The sequence below is a fragment of the Aquarana catesbeiana genome, linkage group LG13 (assembly GCF_042186555.1).
Source record: "Aquarana catesbeiana isolate 2022-GZ linkage group LG13, ASM4218655v1, whole genome shotgun sequence".
Classification (NCBI taxonomy): Eukaryota; Metazoa; Chordata; class Amphibia; order Anura; family Ranidae; genus Aquarana; species Aquarana catesbeiana.
Window position 1 is genome coordinate 236,049,246 of NC_133336.1, and position 21,798 is coordinate 236,071,043.

General features: G+C 47.9%; 1 protein-coding gene across 1 annotated transcript in view; it reads right to left on the reverse strand.

Annotated features, from left to right (window-relative positions):
• CASQ1 (calsequestrin 1) overlaps nt 1–21,798 on the reverse strand; it is a 96,576-nt gene that overhangs the window by 25,653 nt on the left and 49,125 nt on the right. The window contains exon 4 of the mRNA XM_073609552.1: nt 18,121–18,232. Coding sequence (XP_073465653.1) covers nt 18,121–18,232 — 112 coding nt within the window. The remainder of the gene's footprint in view (nt 1–18,120; nt 18,233–21,798) is intronic.

Consider the following 21,798-nt stretch of genomic DNA (forward strand, 5'->3'; position numbering starts at 1 on the left):
CAACTTCAATGCTAGCCCCTGTGTGGGCAGAACTTTTGCATTTTAACCACTTAAAACTGAATAAAAAAAACAATTGAAACAGAAGGTGAATATTGCTGGCCATCAGACTCGGGACATCTAGTGGCAGAATAAAAGTACTGCAGGGGACATCTCTGGATGGAAGGTGACTATTGCTGGCTATCAGACCGAGGACACCTAGTGGCAGAATAAAAGTACTGAAGGGAAAATCTTTGGCTTGAAGGCGAATATTGCTGGACATCAGGCTGAGGACATCTAGTGGCAGAATAAAAGCACTGCAGGGGACATCTCTGGATTGAAGGCCATCAGACAGACATCTAGTGGCAGAATAAATCTACTACAATGGAAATCTCTGGATTGAAGGTGAATATTGCTGTACATCAGTTTGAGGACACCTAATGGCAGAATAAATGTATTGCAGGGGGCATCTCTGGATTGAAGGTGAATATTGCTGGTCATCAGACTGAGGACATCTAGTTGCAGAATACAAGTACTGCAGGGGACATCTCTGGATTGAAGGTGAATATTGCTGGCCATCAGACTGAGGACATCTAGTTGCAGAATACAAGTACTGCAGGGGACATCTCTGGATTGAAGGTGAATATTGCTGGTCATCAGACTGAGGACATCTAGTTGCAGAATACCAGTACTGCAGGGGACATCTCTGGATTGAAGTGAATATTTCTGGCCGGCAGACTGAGGACATCTAGTGGGAGAAAAAAGTATTGCAGGGGACATCTCTTTATTGAAGATGAATATCAATGGCTATCAGACTGAGGACATGTAGTGGGAGAAAAAAGTATTGCAGGGGACATCTCTGGATTGAAGGTGAATATTTCTGGCCATTAGACAGACATCTAGTGGCAGAATAAATCTACTACAGTGGAAATCTCTGGATTGAAGGTGAATATTGCTGTACATCAGTCTGAGGACACCTAGTGGCAGAATAAGTGTATTGCATGGGGCATCTCTGGATTGAAGGTGAATATTTCTGGCCATCAGACTGAGGACATCTAGCCGAATAAAAGTTCTGCATGGGGACATCTCTGGATTGAAGGTGAATGTTGCTGGCCATCAGGCCGATGACACCTAATTGCAGAATACAAGTACTGCAGGGGACATCTCTGGATTGAAGGTGAATATTTCTGGCCATCAGACTGAGGACATCTAGTGGGAGAAAAAAGTACTGCCGGGGACATCTCTGGATTGAAGCTGAATATTGCTGGACATCAGGCTGAGGACATCTGGTGGCAGAATAGTAGTGCTGGACTGAAGCGGAAACTCTGGTTTCATTATTGTATACTGTAATGGATTATTCATTTTTTAATCCTATTTTTGGCTGGAGATCTAATTGATGTTTTTGGTCACTTTAAGGAGGTTCGCCTTTAGACTCCACCAACTCTGAAATATATGTTTCCGGACGGACTGAATGTTTTGCACTTAAAAGGTTCTAGGAAATCTTCGCATGGCGGTCCCTGGTACTCCATCTTCTATTTCATGGGTCCCCAGTCCTGTGTTCTAGCTGAGGGGGCCACATCCAGTAAAATCAGTACAGTGTGATACATTGTAGCGCTGGCCCCCTTCTTCTTTAATGGAGAAGGCAGCAGTCACGCTGCAGCTTGCTCATTAGTCAGCTTTAGATGCGCACTTGTCATAAATGTGTGGTTCGGGGAGCGGTAAACATATGCAAATATGCGAGGATTAATCTAGCGCAACAGCGAATGCCACAGCTTGATGTATGCAGGAAGAAAACTGATATTTTCCAGTGGGTGGGCTGCATAACACCGAGCACGGGCTTAAAGGGCCAGCACACAGAAACCAGACATGGGATCTGTAAAGAACACCTTCAAATTACATTTTCGTTCTTTTGGATAAGAGTATAAAGGGTTAAAACTCCATCACTTTTTTTTTGTTTATTGCCACTTCCTGCCCTGGAGACACGACAGGAAGTGAAAGTCTCTGTTGTCACCCTAACAGATATCCCCAATAGGTAGATTTCTACTCCCTTCCTGTTCCCACCGTATCCTTCCACTAAGTCATCCAGCTTTCTGCGTAATCTGATCTTCCCTGCTATTCGGGTCTGTCTCAGCACAGCAACTGTTCAAAAACCTTCCAAAAAGATGATGCCTTTGGGCTGGCTCATCATCTGTTGGGCTTTCCTATTAATAACTGACCACACTAAGCATGAGAGCACAGCGTGTTCAGTTCTCTAGCTATGCTGGGAACTCAGCCTGCTCTCCTCCAATGATCAGACTTGTGCTGACACACGTTCACTGGGAAGCTCAGTGTGCTGCTGTGTCCCCCCCCCCAACTCTTATGCAGATGAGAACAGAGGGAATGTGATCACTTATTAAAAAAAAAGGGAAAAAATGTATTTTTAATGTTCTTTTATCTATATCTATTATCTATAATCTATATATATATATATATATATATATATATATATTTATTTATATCTATTATATCTACATCTATATTTATGTCTATTATCTATATTATATCTGTATTTATATCTATTGTCTATATTTTATCTATATTTATATCTATTATATCTACATCTATATTTATGTCTACTATCTATATTATATCTATATTATATTTATATATATTATCTATATTATATTTATATTATATTTATATATATTATCTATATTATATTTATATTATATTTATATATATTATCTATATTATATCTATATTATATTTATATATATTATCTATATTATATTTATATTATATTTATATATATTATCTATATTATATTTATATCTTTACAAAAAAATGTTTTGCCTTTCATTTGTATTTTAAACTGAATAGGTTGCTTTACAAGGCGATCGTTTACGATCCCTTTAGGTCTATGTGACCACACAGACAGTGATGCACTTTTTGCTGCATGCAAAGCTGAAGTCTAATGTGCTTCTATTTTGCTCCTCCCCCCCCCCTCCCCCCCTCATCCACATGCGAATGACATTTTTACATATTTTTTTTCTACTTTCATTACATTACCTTATTTTAGACCCAATGATGTCATCACTGGGTTTGTGCGCTTCTTTATGCAATGCGGGCAGACCGGGCGGAGACAAGGGAGGGGCAGGAGGGGCGGCTGCCCTGGGCACTGTAGTATCATGTGAGATGCAGGAGCACCAGAAGGAGATTGGGGGGGGATTTGTGTTGGGGGGGGGAATTTGGGGGGGGGGGGCAGCAGGGGGTATGTATTGTTCTAGGAGGGGGAATTTGGGGGGGGGGGGTGCTAAAAAAGGTGATTCGGGGGGATTTGTGTTGGGAAGGGGGGAGAGGATTTATGCTAGGAGTGGGGATTTGGGAGGTTTGTGCTAGAAGAGGTGATATGGAAGAGGGGATTTGCTAGGAAGGGAGTTTTTGTGTGTGTGTGTGTGGGGGGGGGGGGGGGGGGGGTGGCAGTAGGGATAATTGGGGTTTTCTGTGCTAAATGGGGAATTGGGGGGAGGGGATTTGTGCTAGGAGGGGGATTTGAAGTGGGGGGTGAAATTTGAGGAGTATAGGATTTGTGCTAGGAGGAGTGATAATTTTGGTGGTGGGGGGGGGGGGGGTGGTGTACATGTGCTAGAAGGGATGATTGGTGTTTTTTGTGCTAGGAGGTAGAATTTGCGCTGGGGGGATTTGGAGTGGGGGGGATGTGCAGTTTGAGGAGTATAGGATTTGTGCTAGGAGGAGTGATTTTTTTTTTTTTTTTTTGGGGGGGGGGGGGTAATTGTGTTAGTAGGGATGATTGGAGTTTTTTTCTTGTGCTAGGTGGCGGAATTTGTGGGGGGGGGGAATTTGTGCTAGGAGGGGGGATTTGTGCTGGGGGGGATTTTGGAGTGGGGGGAGGGGAGAGGATGTGAAAGGAGGAGTTTTTTATTTTTTTTTGGGGGGGGGGGGTATTTGTGTTAGTGGAGATGATTGTTTTTTTGTGCTAGGTGGGGGAAATGGGGGGGGAATATGAGCAAAGAGGGGGTATTTGTACTGGGCGGGGGGATTTGGAGTGGAGAGGACATGAAATTTGAGGAGCATAAGAATTGTGCTTGGAGGAGTTTTTTTTTGGGGGGGGGGTATTTGTGTTAGTAGGGATGATTGGAGTTTTTTCTTGTGCTAGGTGGGGGAATTTGTGTGGGGGGGGGGGATTTGGAGTGGAGGGAGGGGAGAGGATTGGGGGAGTGGGGGGGTTGTGCTAGGAGGAGTTTTTTTTGGGGGGGTATTTGTGTTAGTAGGGATGATTGCTTTTTTGTGCTGGGTGGGGGAATTTGGGGGGGATTTGTGCTAGGGGGGGATTTGGAGTGGAGAGGACATGAAATTTGAGAAGTATAAGATCTGTGCTAGGAGGAGTGATTTTTTTTTTTGGGGGGGGGTGTATTTGTGTTAGTAGGGATGATTATCTGCAGATGATGGTTGGTGGGAGGAGCCCTTTCTTATTACTCAGCCCTGGTGCAAGCAGTGGGAGGGGTTATGCAAATATTACAATGTCATGACGGGTGGATGTCAGTCTGGAAAAGTGGGCGTTCCTAGACAGACTGCATTTGCATATATAAACGCCCACATGTGATGCTGACTGTCCATGATTGAAAGAACTGGAATCCAATGAATGAGAGGGGCGGGGCCAGGGACAGTCCGGTGGGGAGGAAAAGACTAGATGAAGCCAGGAAATGGGGCGGGGCTCTTATCTGACTTGCTGCGGCTTCTAATGCACATGGTGAGAAGCTCACAGTGTGCGGTGAAATCAGAGGAAGCCATTTCAGTCCAGGAGAGGAGCCGCTACAACTATGCAAGACTGAAAGGAAGGCTTAAAAATGTTGCAACACAGACAGCAATAAAAACCCAACAGAGGTTCTAATCCTTTCCCCCACTCTATTTAAAACAAAAATGGACTCGCTGGTCATTCGCTGCTTTTTCCGCTGCCTAAAGCTTTGCTGTATATATAAAGCGCGTTTTTTCGGGCTAACTGCACGTTTGCCCGACTGATTAACATTCGCAAACATCGATCTAAAATAAAATGTAACTCTGATAGTAAAAAAAAAATATTTTTGTAACATTCACCATATTTCTAAAAAGGCCAACGGTACAGTGGGGTGGGAGGGGGGGGGGGGGGCTACAGTGATCCCTCCATGGCATAGAAGAACAGGACAGGGGGGCACAGTGACCCCTCCATGGCATAGAACAGCAGGGATGGGGGGCACATCTAACCCCTCCATCACATAGGGCAGCAGTACGGGGGGCACAGTGACCCCTCCATGACATAGGACAGCAGGGATGGGGGGCACAGTGACCCCTCCTTGGCATAGGACAGCGGGACGGGGGGGGCACAGTGACCCTTCCATGCGATAGAAGAACAGGACGGGGGGCACAGTGACCCCTCCATGGAATAGGACAGCAGGCATGGGGGCACAGTGACCCCTCCATGGCATAGAAGAACAGGACAGGGGGCACAGTGACCCCTCCATGGCATAGGACAGCAGGACGGGGGGGCACAGTGACCCCTCCATGGCATAGGACAGCAGGGATGGGGGCACAGTGACCCCTCCATGGCATAGAAGAACAGGACGGGGGGCACAGTGACCCCTCTATGGCATAGGACAGCAGGGATGGGGGGCACAGTGACCCTTCCATGGTATAGGACAGCAGGAGGGGGGGCACAGTGACCCCTCCATGGCAAAGGACAGCAGGAGAGGGGGCACAGTGACCCCTCCATGGCATAGGACAGCAGGGATGGGGGGCACAGTGACCCCTCCATGGCATAGGACAGCAGGATGGGGGCACAGTGACCCCTCCATGGCATAGGACAGCAGGGATGGGGGCACAGTGACCCCTCCATGGCATAGAAGAACAGGACGGGGGGCACAGTGACCCCTCCATGACATAGGACAGCAGGGATGGGGGGCACAGTGACCCCTCCTTGGCATAGGACAGCAGGACGGGGGGGGCACAGTGACCCCTCCATGGCATAGGACAGCAGGGATGGGGGCACAGTGACCCCTTCATGGCATAGAAGAACAGGACGGGGGGCACAGTGACCCCTCCATGGCATAGGACAGCAGGGATGGGGGCACAGTGACCCCTCCATGGCATAGGACAGCAGGGATGGGGGCACAGTGACCCCTCCATGGCATAGAAGAACAGGACGGGGGCACAGTGACCCCTCTATGGCATAGGACAGCAGGGATGGGGGGCACAGTGACCCTTCCATGGTATAGGACAGTAGGGAAGGGATGGGGGGCACAGTGACCCCTCCATGACATAGGACAGCAGGGATGGGGGGCACAGTGACCCCTCCATGGCATAGGACAGCAGGACGGGGGGCACAGTGACCCCTCCATGGCATAGGACAGCAGGGATGGGGGGCACAGTGACCCCTCCATGGCATAGGACAGCAGGAGGGGGGGCACAGTGACCCCTCCATGGCATAGGACAGCAGGGATGGGGGGCACAGTGACCCCTCCATGGCATAGGACAGCAGGAGGGGGGTCACAGTGACCCCTACATGGCATAGGACAGCAGGACAGGGGGGCACCTGCGTAGGTGTTTTGCATTGGAAGGTAAAGCGCCTCCTGTCTCTGTGTCTCCATTGGGGAGGAGTCGCCCTTTAGCAAATGATCTCACCAGATCGATTCCCAGCACAGCCAAGAGACAATCTTTATTAACAGGCATAGGTATAGGACAGCAGGGATGGGGGGCACAGTGACCCCTCCATGACATAGGAGAGCAGGGATGGGGGGCACAGTGACCCCTCCATGCCATAGGACAGCAGGGATGGGGGGCACATCTAACCCCTCCATCACATAGGGTAGCAGTACGGGGGGCACAGTGACCCCTCCATGACATAGGACAGCAGGGATGGGGGACACAGTGACCCCTCCTTGGCATAGGACAGCGGGACGGGGGGGCACAGTGACCCTTCCATGCGATAGAAGAACAGGACGGGGGGCACAGTGACCCCTCCATGGCATAGGACAGCAGGGATGGGGGCACAGTGACCCCTCCATGGCATAGGACAGCAGGCATGGGGGCACAGTGACCCCTCCATGGCATAGGACAGCAGGACGGGGGGGGCACAGTGACCCTTCCATGGCATAGAAGAACAGGACAGGGGGCACAGTGACCCCTCCATGGCATAGAACAGCAGGACGGGGGGGCACAGTGACCCCTCCATGGCATAGGACAGCAGGGATGGGGGCACAGTGACCCCTCCATGGCATAGAAGAACAGGACGGGGGGCACAGTGACCCCTCTATGGCATAGGACAGCAGGGATGGGGGGCACAGTGACCCTTCCATGGTATAGGACAGCAGGAGGGGGGGCACAGTGACCCCTCCATGGCAAAGGACAGCAGGAGAGGGGGCACAGTGACCCCTCCATGGCATAGGACAGCAGGGATGGGGGGCACAGTGACCCCTCCATGGCATAGGACAGCAGGATGGGGGGCACAGTGACCCCTCCATGGCATAGGACAGCAGTACAGGGGGCACAGTGACCCCTCCATCACATAGGGCAGCAGTACGGGGGGCACAGTGACCCCTCCATGACATAGGACAGCAGGGATGGGGGGCACAGTGACCCCTCCTTGGCATAGGACAGCAGGACGGGGGGGGCACAGTGACCCCTCCATGGCATAGGACAGCAGGGATGGGGGCACAGTGACCCCTCCATGGCATAGAAGAACAGGACGGGGGCACAGTGACCCCTCTATGGCATAGGACAGCAGGGATGGGGGGCACAGTGACCCCTCCATGACATAGGACAGCAGGGATGGGGGGCACAGTGACCCCTCCATGGCATAGGACAGCAGGACAGGGGGCACAGTGACCCCTCCATGGCATAGGACAGCAGGGATGGGGGGCACAGTGACCCCTCCATGGCATAGGACAGCAGGAGGGGGGGCACAGTGGCCCCTACATGGCATAGGACAGCAGGACAGGGGGGCACCTGCGTAGGTGTTTTGCATTGGAAGGTAAAGCGCCTCCTGTCTCTGTGTCTCCATTGGGGAAGAGTCGCCCTTTAGCAAATGATCTCACCAGATCGATTCCCAGCACAGCCAAGAGACAATCTTTATTAACAGGCATAGGTATAGGACAGCAGGGATGGGGGGCACAGTGACCCCTCCATGACATAGGAGAGCAGGGATGGGGGGCACAGTGACCCCTCCATGCCATAGGACAGCAGGGATGGGGGGCACATCTAACCCCTCCATCACATAGGGCAGCAGTACGGGGGGCACAGTGACCCCTCCATGACATAGGACAGCAGGGATGGGGGGCACAGTGACCCTTCCATGCGATAGAAGAACAGGACGGGGGGCACAGTGACCCCTCCATGGCATAGGACAGCAGGGATGGCGGCACAGTGACCCCTCCATGGCATAGAACAGCAGGCATGGGGGCACAGTGACCCCTCTATGGCATAGGACAGCAGGGATGGGGGGCACAGTGACCCTTCCATGGCATAGGACAGCAGGGATGGGGGCACAGTGACCCCTCCATGGCATAGGACAGCAGGAGGGGGGGCACAGTGACCCCTCCATGGCATAGGACAGCAGGGATGGGGGGCACAGTGACCCCTCCATGGCATAGGACAGCAGGAGGGGGGGCACAGTGACCCCTACATGGCATAGGACAGCAGGACAGGGGGGCACCTGCGTAGGTGTTTTGCATTGGAAGGTAAAGCGCCTCCTGTCTCTGTGTCTCCATTGGGGAGGAGTCGCCCTTTAGCAAATGATCTCACCAGATCGATTCCCAGCACAGCCAAGAGACAATCTTTATTAACAGGCATAGGTATAGGACAGCAGGGATGGGGGGCACAGTGACCCCTCCATGACATAGGAGAGCAGGGATGGGGGGCACAGTGACCCCTCCATGCCATAGGACAGCAGGGATGGGGGGCACATCTAACCCCTCCATCACATAGGGTAGCAGTACGGGGGGCACAGTGACCCCTCCATGACATAGGACAGCAGGGATGGGGGACACAGTGACCCCTCCTTGGCATAGGACAGCGGGACGGGGGGGCACAGTGACCCTTCCATGCGATAGAAGAACAGGACGGGGGGCACAGTGACCCCTCCATGGCATAGGACAGCAGGCATGGGGGCACAGTGACCCCTCCATGGCATAGGACAGCAGGACGGGGGGGGCACAGTGACCCTTCCATGGCATAGAAGAACAGGACAGGGGGCACAGTGACCCCTCCATGGCATAGAACAGCAGGACGGGGGGGCACAGTGACCCCTCCATGGCATAGGACAGCAGGGATGGGGGCACAGTGACCCCTCCATGGCATAGAAGAACAGGACGGGGGGCACAGTGACCCCTCTATGGCATAGGACAGCAGGGATGGGGGGCACAGTGACCCTTCCATGGTATAAGACAGCAGGAGGGGGGGCACAGTGACCCCTCCATGGCAAAGGACAGCAGGAGAGGGGGCACAGTGACCCCTCCATGGCATAGGACAGCAGGGATGGGGGGCACAGTGACCCCTCCATGGCATAGGACAGCAGGATGGGGGGCACAGTGACCCCTCCATGGCATAGGACAGCAGTACAGGGGGCACAGTGACCCCTCCATCACATAGGGCAGCAGTACGGGGGGCACAGTGACCCCTCCATGACATAGGACAGCAGGGATGGGGGGCACAGTGACCCCTCCTTGGCATAGGACAGCAGGACGGGGGGGGGCACAGTGACCCCTCCATGGCATAGGACAGCAGGGATGGGGGCACAGTGACCCCTCCATGGCATAGAAGAACAGGACGGGGGCACAGTGACCCCTCTATGGCATAGGACAGCAGGGATGGGGGGCACAGTGACCCCTCCATGACATAGGACAGCAGGGATGGGGGGCACAGTGACCCCTCCATGGCATAGGACAGCAGGACAGGGGGCACAGTGACCCCTCCATGGCATAGGACAGCAGGGATGGGGGGCACAGTGACCCCTCCATGGCATAGGACAGCAGGAGGGGGGGCACAGTGGCCCCTACATGGCATAGGACAGCAGGACAGGGGGGCACCTGCGTAGGTGTTTTGCATTGGAAGGTAAAGCGCCTCCTGTCTCTGTGTCTCCATTGGGGAAGAGTCGCCCTTTAGCAAATGATCTCACCAGATCGATTCCCAGCACAGCCAAGAGACAATCTTTATTAACAGGCATAGGTATAGGACAGCAGGGATGGGGGGCACAGTGACCCCTCCATGACATAGGAGAGCAGGGATGGGGGGCACAGTGACCCCTCCATGCCATAGGACAGCAGGGATGGGGGGCACATCTAACCCCTCCATCACATAGGGCAGCAGTACGGGGGGCACAGTGACCCCTCCATGACATAGGACAGCAGGGATGGGGGGCACAGTGACCCTTCCATGCGATAGAAGAACAGGACGGGGGGCACAGTGACCCCTCCATGGCATAGGACAGCAGGGATGGCGGCACAGTGACCCCTCCATGGCATAGAACAGCAGGCATGGGGGCACAGTGACCCCTCCATGGCATAGGACAGCAGGCATGGGGGCACAGTGACCCCTCCATGGCATAGGACAGCAGGACGGGGGGGCACAGTGACCCTTCCATGGCATAGAAGAACAGGACAGGGGGCACAGTGACCCCTCCATGGCATAGGACAGCAGGACGGGGGGCACAGTGACCCCTCCATGGCATAGAAGAACAGGACGGGGGGCACAGTGACCCCTCTATGGCATAGGACAGCAGGGATGGGGGGCACAGTGACCCTTCCATGGCATAGGACAGCAGGGATGGGGGCACAGTGACCCCTCCATGGCATAGGACAGCAGGGATGGGGGCACAGTGACCCCTCCATGGCATAGGACAGCAGGCATGGGGGCACAGTGACCCCTCCATGGCATAGGACAGCAGGACGGGGGGGCACAGTGACCCTTCCATGGCATAGAAGAACAGGACAGGGGGCACAGTGACCCCTCCATGGCATAGGACAGCAGGACGGGGGGGCACAGTGACCCCTCCATGGCATAGGACAGCAGGGATGGGGGCACAGTGACCCCTCCATGGCATAGAAGAACAGGACGGGGGGCACAGTGACCCCTCCATGGCATAGGACAGCAGGGATGGGGGGCACAGTGACCCCTTCATGGCATAGGACAGCAGGAGGTGGGGCAAAGTGACTCCTCCATGGCATAGGACAGCAGGACAGGGGGGCACCTGCGTAGGTGTTTTGCATTGGAAGGTAAAGCGCCTCCTGTCTCTGTGTCTCCATTGGGGAGGAGTCGCCCTTTAGCAAATGATCTCACCAGATCGATTCCCAGCACAGCCAAGAGACAATCTTTATTAACAGGCAGAGTAAACAAAAGGCTGCAGCGGGGATGGGGGGGGGGGGGTTGGCGGTGACACCCAGCCGCTCGTGCTGCGGAAGCATGTTTTGTGTGCCATCTGAAAAGAATGGAAGGGGGGTATTTGCTGACTCCATAAATCCCTTAATACCCCCTTTATCACGGGCGACACAAAAAATGTCATTAACCCTTATGATGGCCCGGCGATACAGATCCCAATCTCAGAGTGTGTAGGCTTCTGTTTCATTTAGTTAAGACAATACCAGGCCCCCTTTTGTTTCGGGGCCCCATAGCAGTGGCATGAGGTCTATGATGGCTATAGGTGCGCCCTTGGACCATACAGGGGGCCATGTAAGCCCCGCTGTGCCAGTTACCTCCATGGATATGCCCAGGTATCTAAAGGCTTTGTCACTGTGCCCAGCCAATCCTGAGATTGACACCCTCCTGCCAGACCGCACAGACAGCCTGGTGACCTGTGATTGGACAGAATGCTGGTGAAATCATCTCTCTGCTCTCTCCCTCTGTGAGCATGCTCCTTTTGTCAGAAGATAGATTTAGATACTTATACTATCTGCATTTTAAAAGCACATTGTATATGTTTTAAGTAATATGTAATTGCATTGCTTGGTCAGTTTTTATGTCAACCTAAAGTACTGGAAAATTCTCGAAAAGTGTAGCCCTTCCCTGATGTCTACAGGTGTATGCACTGCAGTGTGTTCGGGGGCCCCTTCACATTTAGGATCTTTGTGCATTGGTGCGCGCCAACGCATGTCAACAACGCTCCGAAATGCACAAAAACGCATGGCGCCCATTATAGGGACAATTATAAATAAATGGACGCTCATTGAGGGACCATTATCAATAAATGGACGTTTATCAAGAGACTTTAAAAAAAAAAATGAACACCCCTAGAGGGACCATTATAAAAAAAAAAAAAGGGACATAAATAAATGAAATGTCCTTAAGGGACCATTATAAATAAATGGATGCTTGTTGAGAGACCATTATTGATAAATGGACGCTCACTGAGGGACCATTGTAAAAAAAAAAAAATGGACGCTCACTGAGGGACCATTGTAAAAAAATAAAAATGGACGCTCACTGAGGGACCCTTATTATTAAATGGATGATCAAGGGCTTTTTTAAATAAACGGACGCTCATCACAAAACTTTTATAAATAAATGGACGCTCATCAAGGAACTTTTATAAATAAATGGACGCTCATCAAGGAACTCTTATAAATAAATGGACGCTCATCAAAGGGCCATTATAAATAAATGGGCGCTCACTGAGGGACCATTATAAATAAATAGAGGCAAATTGAGGGACCGTTACAAAAAAAATGGATGTTTACTGAGGGACCTTTATTAATAAATGGATGCTCCTTAAGGGACCTTTAATAATAAATGAATGATCAAGGGATTTTTATAAATAAATGGACGCTCATTGAGGGACCATTATAAATAAATGTTCACTCATTGAGGGACCATTATAAATAAATGGACACTCATTGAGGGACCATTATAAATAAATGGGCGCTCACTGAGGGATGATTATAAATAAATGTTCACTCATTGAGGGACCATTATAAATAAATGGACGCTCATTGAGGGACCTTTATTAATAAATGGCATATCATCAAGGGACCTTTATAAATAAATGGACGCTCATTGAGGGACCATTATAAATAAATGGACGCTCATCAAGGGATTTTTATAAATAAATGGACGCTCATTGAGGGACCTTTATTAATAAATGGACGCTCATTGAGGGACAAATATAAATAAATGGGCGCTCACCGAGGGATGATTATAAATAAATGTCCACTCATTGAGGGACCATTATAAATAAATGGACGCTCACTGAGGGACCTTTATTAATAATTTCATAAATAGATGGCCACTCATCAAGGGACCTTTATAAATAAATGGCCGCTCATCGAGGGACCTTTATAAATAAATGGCCGCTCATCGAGGGACCATTATAAATAGATGGACACTCATTGAGGGACCTTTAATAATAAATGAATGCACAAGGGACTTTTATAAATAAGTGGCCGCTCATCGAGGGACTTTCATAAATAAATGGCCGCTCATCGAAGGACCATTATAAATAAGTGGCTGCTCATCGTGGGACCGTTATAAATAAAAGGACGCTCATTGAGGTACCATTTTAAATAAATGGATGCTCATAGAGGGACCATTATAAATAAATGGCTGCTCATTGAGGGACTTTCATAAATAAATGGCCGCTCATCGAGGGACCATTATAAATAAATCGCAGCTCATCGTGGGACCGTTATAAATAAAAGGACGCTCATTGAGGGACCATTTTAAATAAATGGATGCTCATTGAGGGACCATTATAAATAAATAGATTCTCATCAAGGGACCTTTATAAACAAATGGACACTTATTGAGGGACCATTATATATATATATAAATGGATGGTCCTTGAGGGACCATTATAAATAAATGGACACACTCCCAAGATATGTGCATAACATATTATGTGAGCAGGACACCTTGATGCAGGAAAATGCAAATTGTGAGTCCCTAGAATTAATCAAATCTTCATTTCCAAATTTAGCCTTCAAATTTTCAATTTGGCGCCTAAAATTTCATTCTTACTATCAAACCCTAAATGCTTTTGCTGGTCAATTTCAATAATTTTTTTGTCACCTTCATGTCACAGATGTACCCGTGCGAAACTGAGAAGGTGGTTTAACAGCCCAGGAGGACCCACTAAACTGTGAAATATCAGTTTTGGGCGGAGTGACCATTTAAACCTAACATTAGCATTGCCCATGGTTGTGTTTGCCCGGCCGACGTGCTCTATCCTCCAGCTCAGTCTCCATTGTACGGGGGATCTGCTGTGAATCCTGATATAATCTACATTCATCCCCTGATAGAGAATTCATTTGACAGGCCAGACAAAAAGAACTTTGTCAGCTTTTTTTTTTTTTTTTTGCGTGTCTCCATTTGTAACCCTTTATTCTGACACTGATTATAGAGATTTTAAAGAAGAACTGTTTGTATTGAACTTAGCTACTACATAATATAACTGCAATGGAGTAGTTAGGTTAAAGTGTCCCTGCACACAAGTGCCATTGGGGTTGACTCACCAAAGGGGATCATTCTCTTGCAAAATGCAAATTCCCCTGCAAAATGAACAGCCTATTTGCCTTTAGTATATCAACCCTATAGCCTTTCGAAGTGCTCCGGGTTCCAGAGTTGTCTGATATGCAAATGAGTTGCCTCCCAAACGTTTGGTCTGTCCTGCTGTCTACTTCCTTGCATGGCAAGCATTTGGTTATTGAGCCTGTTCCTCATGTGCAAGGACTGGTAGCTAGATGTGGAAGATGGGAGGTAGCAGACCAGGTCTTGACTTTAGGAAGCAAAGTCATAACTTGCATATCAGGTTAGGAAGTTCTGGGACACTCCTGAGGAAGTTGCACGCAGGCACCTGAAGTTAATTCACTGTATTTTGTGAATGGAAAGACTTGTTTTAGGATAACCTTGTCAGTAGGTAAGGAAACCCTTACTTGACCCAGAACCATAAGCTTCAACTCTGAACTTTCAACTTGGCCCCTCACTCTACTCTAGAGTTACCACCTCATCCCTTTAAACCCGAACACATATTAATTACACAGGTTCTGAGGCTGATTAAGGTGGCAATTGAACTCACTTGGTGTCTTATCTGTATTAAATTAGCCTCAGAACCTGTGTAATTCATATGTGTTCGGGTTTAAAGGGATGAGGTGGTAACTCTAGAGTAGAGTGAGGGGCCAAGTTGAATGTTCAGAGTTGAGGCTTATGGTTCTGGGTCAAGTAAGGGTTTGGGGCTAAAGTATATGGTTAGGTGTGGAGTTAGGGTAAGGATTAGGGATTGAAGTTTGGTGTTATGGGTGAGGTTTAGAGTTAGGCATTGCGTTTAAGGGATAGGCATACAGTTAGTGGTTAGGTGAGGTTTAGGAACTGAGGTAAGGGTACGGTTAAAATACTTAGGGTCGAGATTTAGTATTATAAAAAAGAACGGTTGAGGATTAGAGATACGTCAAATTAAAGGCAAGTTTTTGGGTTAGGATTTCAAGTTTAAGGATTGGGTTTAATTGTTGAGGTTTCAGGTATTGTCTGGAGTTAGGGGTTTAGTATTTGGGTTTGAAGTTTGGGACTGTGAATAACAGTGGATGTTTAGGGTTGGAGGTTGAAATGTTGGGTTAAGTTTAGGGGTTGAGACCTGTATTGCAATGATGACAAACCTATATTGCAATGATCACAATGTATGTATACCAATTCTGCAAAATAAATACCTTTTGTTGGTTAAAAAAAAAAAGTTTGGGGGTTGAGGTTTAGAGTTAGGGATCAGCTTGAAAGTTCAGAGTTGAGGCTTATAGTAATGATTCGGAGCTGAAGTCTATAGTTAGGTGTAGAGTTTGCCATTAGGGTGAGGATTAGGGAGTTAGGTTTAGAGTTATTAGTGAGGTTGAGTTTAGGTTGAGTTAAAGGTTAAGTTTAGGGGATATGCGTATGTTTAGTTGTTAGGGTGAGGATTTAGAGTTATTAGTGGGGTTGAGTTTAGGTTGAGTTAAAGGTTAAGTTTAGGGGATATGCGTATGTTTAGTTGTTAGGGTGAGGTTTAGGAACTGAGGAAAGAATACATACTTAGGACTGAGATTTAATGATTATAAAACATAATGATTGATGGTTTAAGTCAAAGTATTTATGTTAGGAATTACATTTTAAGATTGGGTTTAGTTGGGTTTTAAGCATTGTCTAGATTTAGGGGATTAGGATTTGGGCGTTGAGTTATAGGGTTAGGATTAATCATTGATAATTAGGGTGGAAGGATGAAGTGTTGGGTTAAGTTTAGAATTTGAGGTTTAGGATTAAAGGTTAGTCAGGTTACAGTTGGGGGTTGAGGTTTATGGTTCGGTTTAAGGATAAGCATTAGGGTGAGTATTAAGGATTTAAGTTTAATGTTAGAGGTACAGATGAAGTTGATGGTTAGGGGTTGGATTAGGGTTTGAAGGAAGTATAAGGAAAAACTACTTAGGGGTGAGGTTTAGGATTTGACCTTGAGAGTAATGCGTATGGTTAGGGTGAGGGTTAGGAATTGAGGGCCAGGTGACAGAAAACTACCCCCGGATGAGGTTTAGTATTATGAAAAATTTGAGTTGAGTTTTAGAGTTATGATAAGTCAAGATTTAGAGTTATCATTTGAAGGTAAAAATTGGGCGTAAGGTTTGTGGTTAAGGTTTGGGTTGATATTAGGCCTTAGGGTAAGGTCTAAATTAAAGGGTTTAGAGTTAGGAGTTGAGGTTTAGAATTGAGGTATAGTGTTAGGTTTAGCTGTAGATGCTTAAGGTTAGGGGTTGAGGTATATGGTTAATTGCAGATATTTAGGGTTGGGGGTTGACGTATAGGTTTAGTGATTGATGTTTAGGGTTCAAGTTAGGTTTAGCTGTAGATGTTTAGAGGTTGTTGTTAAAGCATATGGTTAGCTGTAGATGTTTAGGACTAGGGTTTGAGGTATAGAGTTAGTAGATGATGTTTAGGGTTGAGGTATAAGGTTAGTAGTTGATATTAAGGGGTTGAGGTATAGGGTCAGGTTTAGTTGTAGATGTTTAGGGTTGAGCTTGAGGTATAAGGTTATTTGTAGATGTTTAGGGTTAGGGGTTAAGTTTTAAGGTTAGTGGTTGAGGTTTAGGGTTGAGGTAAAGGGCCAGGTTTAGCGTTAGCTGTTGATGTCTAGGGTTGAGGTATAGGGTTAGTTCTTGATATTTAGGGTTTGAAATATAGGGTTAGTGGTTGATCTTTAGTGTTGAGGTATAGGGTTATTTGTAGATATTTAAGGTTGGGGGTTAAGGTTAGTGGTTGATGTTTAGGGTTGAGGTATAGGGTTAGTGGTTGATGTTTAGGGTTGAGGTATAGGGTTAGTTGTTGATCATTAGGGTTGAGATATAGTGGTTGATCTTTAGTGTTGAGGTATAGGGTTATCTCTAGATATTTAGGGTTTGTGTTTAAGGCTAGTGATTGATGTTTAACGTTGAGGTATAGGACCAGGTTTAGCTTTAGATTTTAGGATTGGAGCTTGAGATATAGCGTTAGCTGTTGATGTTTATGGTCGAGGTAGAGGGTTAGCGGTCAATGTCTAGGGTTGAGGTATAGGGTTAGGTTTAGCTGTAGATGTTGAGGTTTGAAAAATAGGGCGAGATGTTTAGGGCTGAAAGATGAGGTCTAGAGTTAGGTTTAGTGGTTGAGGTTTAAGTTTAGGGATTGAGGTGTGAGGGGGTAAAGTTAGTGGATGGAATATTTGCCCTTCCTAAGCTTTTGATGTGTCATAACTCTCAGAGCCAAGTCCATACCAATGACAAAAATGTGCAAGTACAAATTACTCACAGCAAAATGTTTGTGCTGCTTTTTCAGCAGATAAAACACTGTATTGTACGGTGAAATGATTTACTGTTTGCAATCAAACCTATATGTGGTCTATAGAGAAGGAACATCAAACAGAGAGTGAACTCAGAAGGGATCTGCAGGCAGTACAATCTCTGAATAGCAAAGAAAATATTTTTTTTCATATTTTTTAACAGCAGTACAAATAATGAGCAAAGTGTTTAATCCTTCTTTGCTATGCTCTCACAAAAATGTATATTTCCCTGCATGACACCATACAACTGTACAACATTTGCGGTTTGATTTTTGTTTTGTTAATGCCACACCTGAAATAGCACACCATGAATCTTATATAAGGTAGTAATTAATTTGTCTAGGCACACTTTAGAACATGGCACTTACGTTCAGAATCTTCATTTTTGAAGTATCCAATGAGTTTGGGCTCGTCGTCAAGGTTCTCAAAGGCAGCAAGTTCATGGCTTCCATCGATAAACTCTACTGGATCCTCAAGTACCTGCACAGAAAGAAGTCCATCTTTATTGTTGTAGTAGCTACAGACAAACAGCCATATTTGTAAAAGGGCATGCCCCATACTGCTTCTTTGCAATTGGAATGGTCAGTAGTTTACTTTGGTTTAGTGCACATAGCACCATGCCAAGTAGAGACTGAAGGCTTGTTGAAGGCCAACTCTACACCAAAACTATTGTTTTACCCTTTTAGAAGCTTTCACTTATCTTCCTGTCCCGGGGACACAACAGGTAAGAGAATAACACTTTATTATTAAATTGTGGGAGGGGCAGTGACACAAACTGCTGTTAGGAAATCTCTAAAAGGCCTATAAGAAGTTGATGGGAGACTCAACCCATTGATGCACATTCCATTCTGGGCTGGCCTTGAAGCTACTTGGTTTCCCCCATCAGTATTGAGAATAAGGTAATGTGTAAGGCACAAAGTTCCTCTTCTGAATTGATAACTTGTAAATGGCCCAAGATGGCCTTGTCCATAAAGGATTGGTCTCTAACAGAGTAATGTCCACTAACATACAATCCAATGAGGTCATCAAACAAACGTCCAAGAGTCTAAAGTTTTTAAATGGTAAAATTGATTTATAGCAAATCATCATCATTAAAAACCTTGGACACTTGGACGTTTGTTCGGCTCTGGATTGTATGAATGTCAATTCTCAACTCTGGGTACATACACTGTTCCTAAGAGGAGTCCCAGTCTCGTGGAGTGCTGCTGAACTAAAGCCAGTGTGCCCAGTGACAATTTTTGGTGACCCTTAGAAAATCTGAGATAAGAAAGAAGAAAATTTGTTCTTCCTTTCTTCTTTTTGTGTGTGTTTTAGTGCTTATATTGGAATGCTCTGCACAAACTGTTGGCGCTAAATAAATCTGATAAATTAATAATAATAATAATAATTTGGAGTTGGTTGGAGTTGTTTTTGGAAAACATGTCTGCATCCTCTGGAAAGAGATTTCAGTCACTCATGTCCCCCGCACAATCTTTACAGATTTAGCCTGCATTCGGGAGGTGTAATTGGGGTCAGATGGGACTTAATTCAGTAAACACGGGCAGATTTACAGTCTCTGCCAGGCGAAGTGTGTCCTTATTAAAATAATTCTGCTGATAATGAGCGGCGGGAGGAATCCTAATTATCAAAAGAGAGATATTAGAGCTGCCACGGCCCGGGTGTTTGGCTGAAAATGTGTAATTTGTTGTCTTATACCTGAGGATGAAGAGTCTGTGCTCCCCCGCAGGAGGGAGAGCCCCCCACCCACTGCCACTAAACTAATGTTTACTCTGCCAGACCACCCCCCCCCCTCCATCCAGGATCTGTGCGCTCAGTGCCAGCCTGGTACTGCTGTCTCCTGCCAACCCCGAGAATGTCGCATATCTCTGCATCCTTCTGATTCATCTCCCTCCTCATTCTGTCTCTTCTCTCTCTTTAATCTGTCTCTTTTCTAGCTTGTTTACCCCTATCATATATGTCACTCTTCTTTCACTCCTTTCTCTTCTCTGTCTCTTTTTTTCCTTTTTCTTCCCCCTCCATGTCTCCATCTCAATTCTCTTTTTTTCTGTCTCCTCTGACTTTCTTTTTTCTCTGTTGATATCTCTCTCCTCTGTCTCTCTGTTCTCTCTCCTCTCTCCATCTCTCTCACCAATCTCCCCTTTGGCTCTTCTCTCTCTCCTCTGTCTCTCCTCTATTGCTCCTGTCTCTCCTCTGTCTCTCCTCCCTCTCCTCTGTTTCTCCTCTATCTCTCCTCCCTCTCCTCTGTCTCACCATCTCCCTCTCCTCTGTCTCTCCTCTATCTCTCCTCCCTCTCCTCTATCTCTCCATCCCCCTCTCCTCTGTCTCTACATCTCCCTCTCCTCTGTCTCTCCTCTATCTCTCCACTCTTTCTCCTCTCTCTTCTCTGTCTCTCCCCCTATCTCCCTCCTCTGTCTCTCCATCTCTCTCACCAATCTCTTCTCTGGCTCTTCTCTCTCTCCTTTCTTTCTCCTCTGTCTCCCGCACCTCTCTCTCTCCTATGCCTCGCCTCTTTCTCTCGCTCCTACGTCTCTCCTCCTCTCTCTCTCTCTCCTCTCTCTCTCTTCTATCTCTCCTCTCTCTCTTCTATCTTTGCTCTGTCTCTCCTCTCTCTCTTTTCTATCTTTCCTCTGTCTCTCGTTCCTCTGTCTCTCCTCTCTCTCTTCTATCCTTCCTCTGTCTCTCCTCTCTCTCTTCTATCTCTCCTCTGTCTCTCTCCTCTCTCTCTCTCCTCTTTCTCTCTCTCTTCTCTGTCTCTCCCCCTATCTCCCTCCTCTGTCTCTCAATCTCTCTCACCAATCTCTTCTCTGGCTCTTCTCTCTCTCCTTTCTTTCTCCTCTGTCTCCCGCACCCCTCTCTCTCCTATGCCTCGCCTCTTTCTCTCGCTCCTACGTCTTTCCTCCTCTCTCTCTCTCTCCTCTCTCTCTCTCTTCTATCTCTCCTCTCTCTCTTCTATCTTTCCTCTGTCTCTCCTCTCTGTCTTCTATCCTTCCTCTGTCTCTCCTCTCTCTCTTCTATCTCTCCTCTGTCTCTCTCCTCTCTCTCTCTCCTCTTTCTCTCTCTCTTCTCTGTCTCTCCTCTCTTTCTCTCTTCTGTCTATCCTCTTTCCCTCTTTCCTCTGCCTTTCCTCGCTCTCTCCTCTGTCTCTCCTTTTTTTCTCTGCTCTGTCCCTCCTCTCTCTCTGTTTTTTTTCTCTCCTCGTCTCTTCATCTCTCTCTCCCTCTTTTCTATCTCTTCATCTCTTTCTCCTCTGTTTCTCCATCTCTCCTCTACCTCCACTCTCCCCTCTGTCTTCCCTTTCTCTCCTCTGCATCCCCTCAGTCTTCCCTCTCCCCTCTGTATCCCCTCTGTCTTCCCTCTCTCCTCTGTATCCCCTCTGTCTTCCCTCTCTCCTCTGTATCCCCTCTGTCTTCCCTCTCTCCTCTGTATCCCCTCTGTCTTCCCTCTCTCCTCTGTATCCCCTCTGTCTTCCCTCTCTCCTCTGTATCCCCTCTGTCTTCCCTCTCTCCTCTGTATCCCCTCTGTCTTCCCTCTCTCCTCTGTATCCCCTCTGTCTTCCCTCTCTCCTCTGTATCCCCTCTGTCTTCCCTCTCTCCTCTGTATCCCCTCTGTATTCCCTCTCTCCTCTGTATCCCCTCTGTCTTCCCTCTCTCCTCTGTATCCCCCTCTGTCTTCCCTCTCTCCTCTGTATCCCCTCTGTCTTCCCTCTCTCCTCTGTATCCCCTGTGTCTTCCCTCTCTCCTCTGTATCCCCCTCTGTCTTCCCTCTCTCCTCTGTATCCCCTCTGTCTTCCCTCTCTCCTCTGTATCCCCTCTGTCTTCCCTCTCTCCTCTGTATCCCCTCTGTCTTCCCTCTCTCCTCTGTATCCCCTCTGTCTTCCCTCTCTCCTCTGTATCCCCTGTGTCTTCCCTCTCTCCTCTGTATCCCCCTCTGTCTTCCCTCTCTCCTCTGTATCCCCCTCTGTCTTCCCTCTCTCCTCTGTATCCCCTCTGTCTTCCCTCTCTCCTCTGTATCCCCTGTGTCTTCCCTCTCTCCTCTGTATCCCCTCT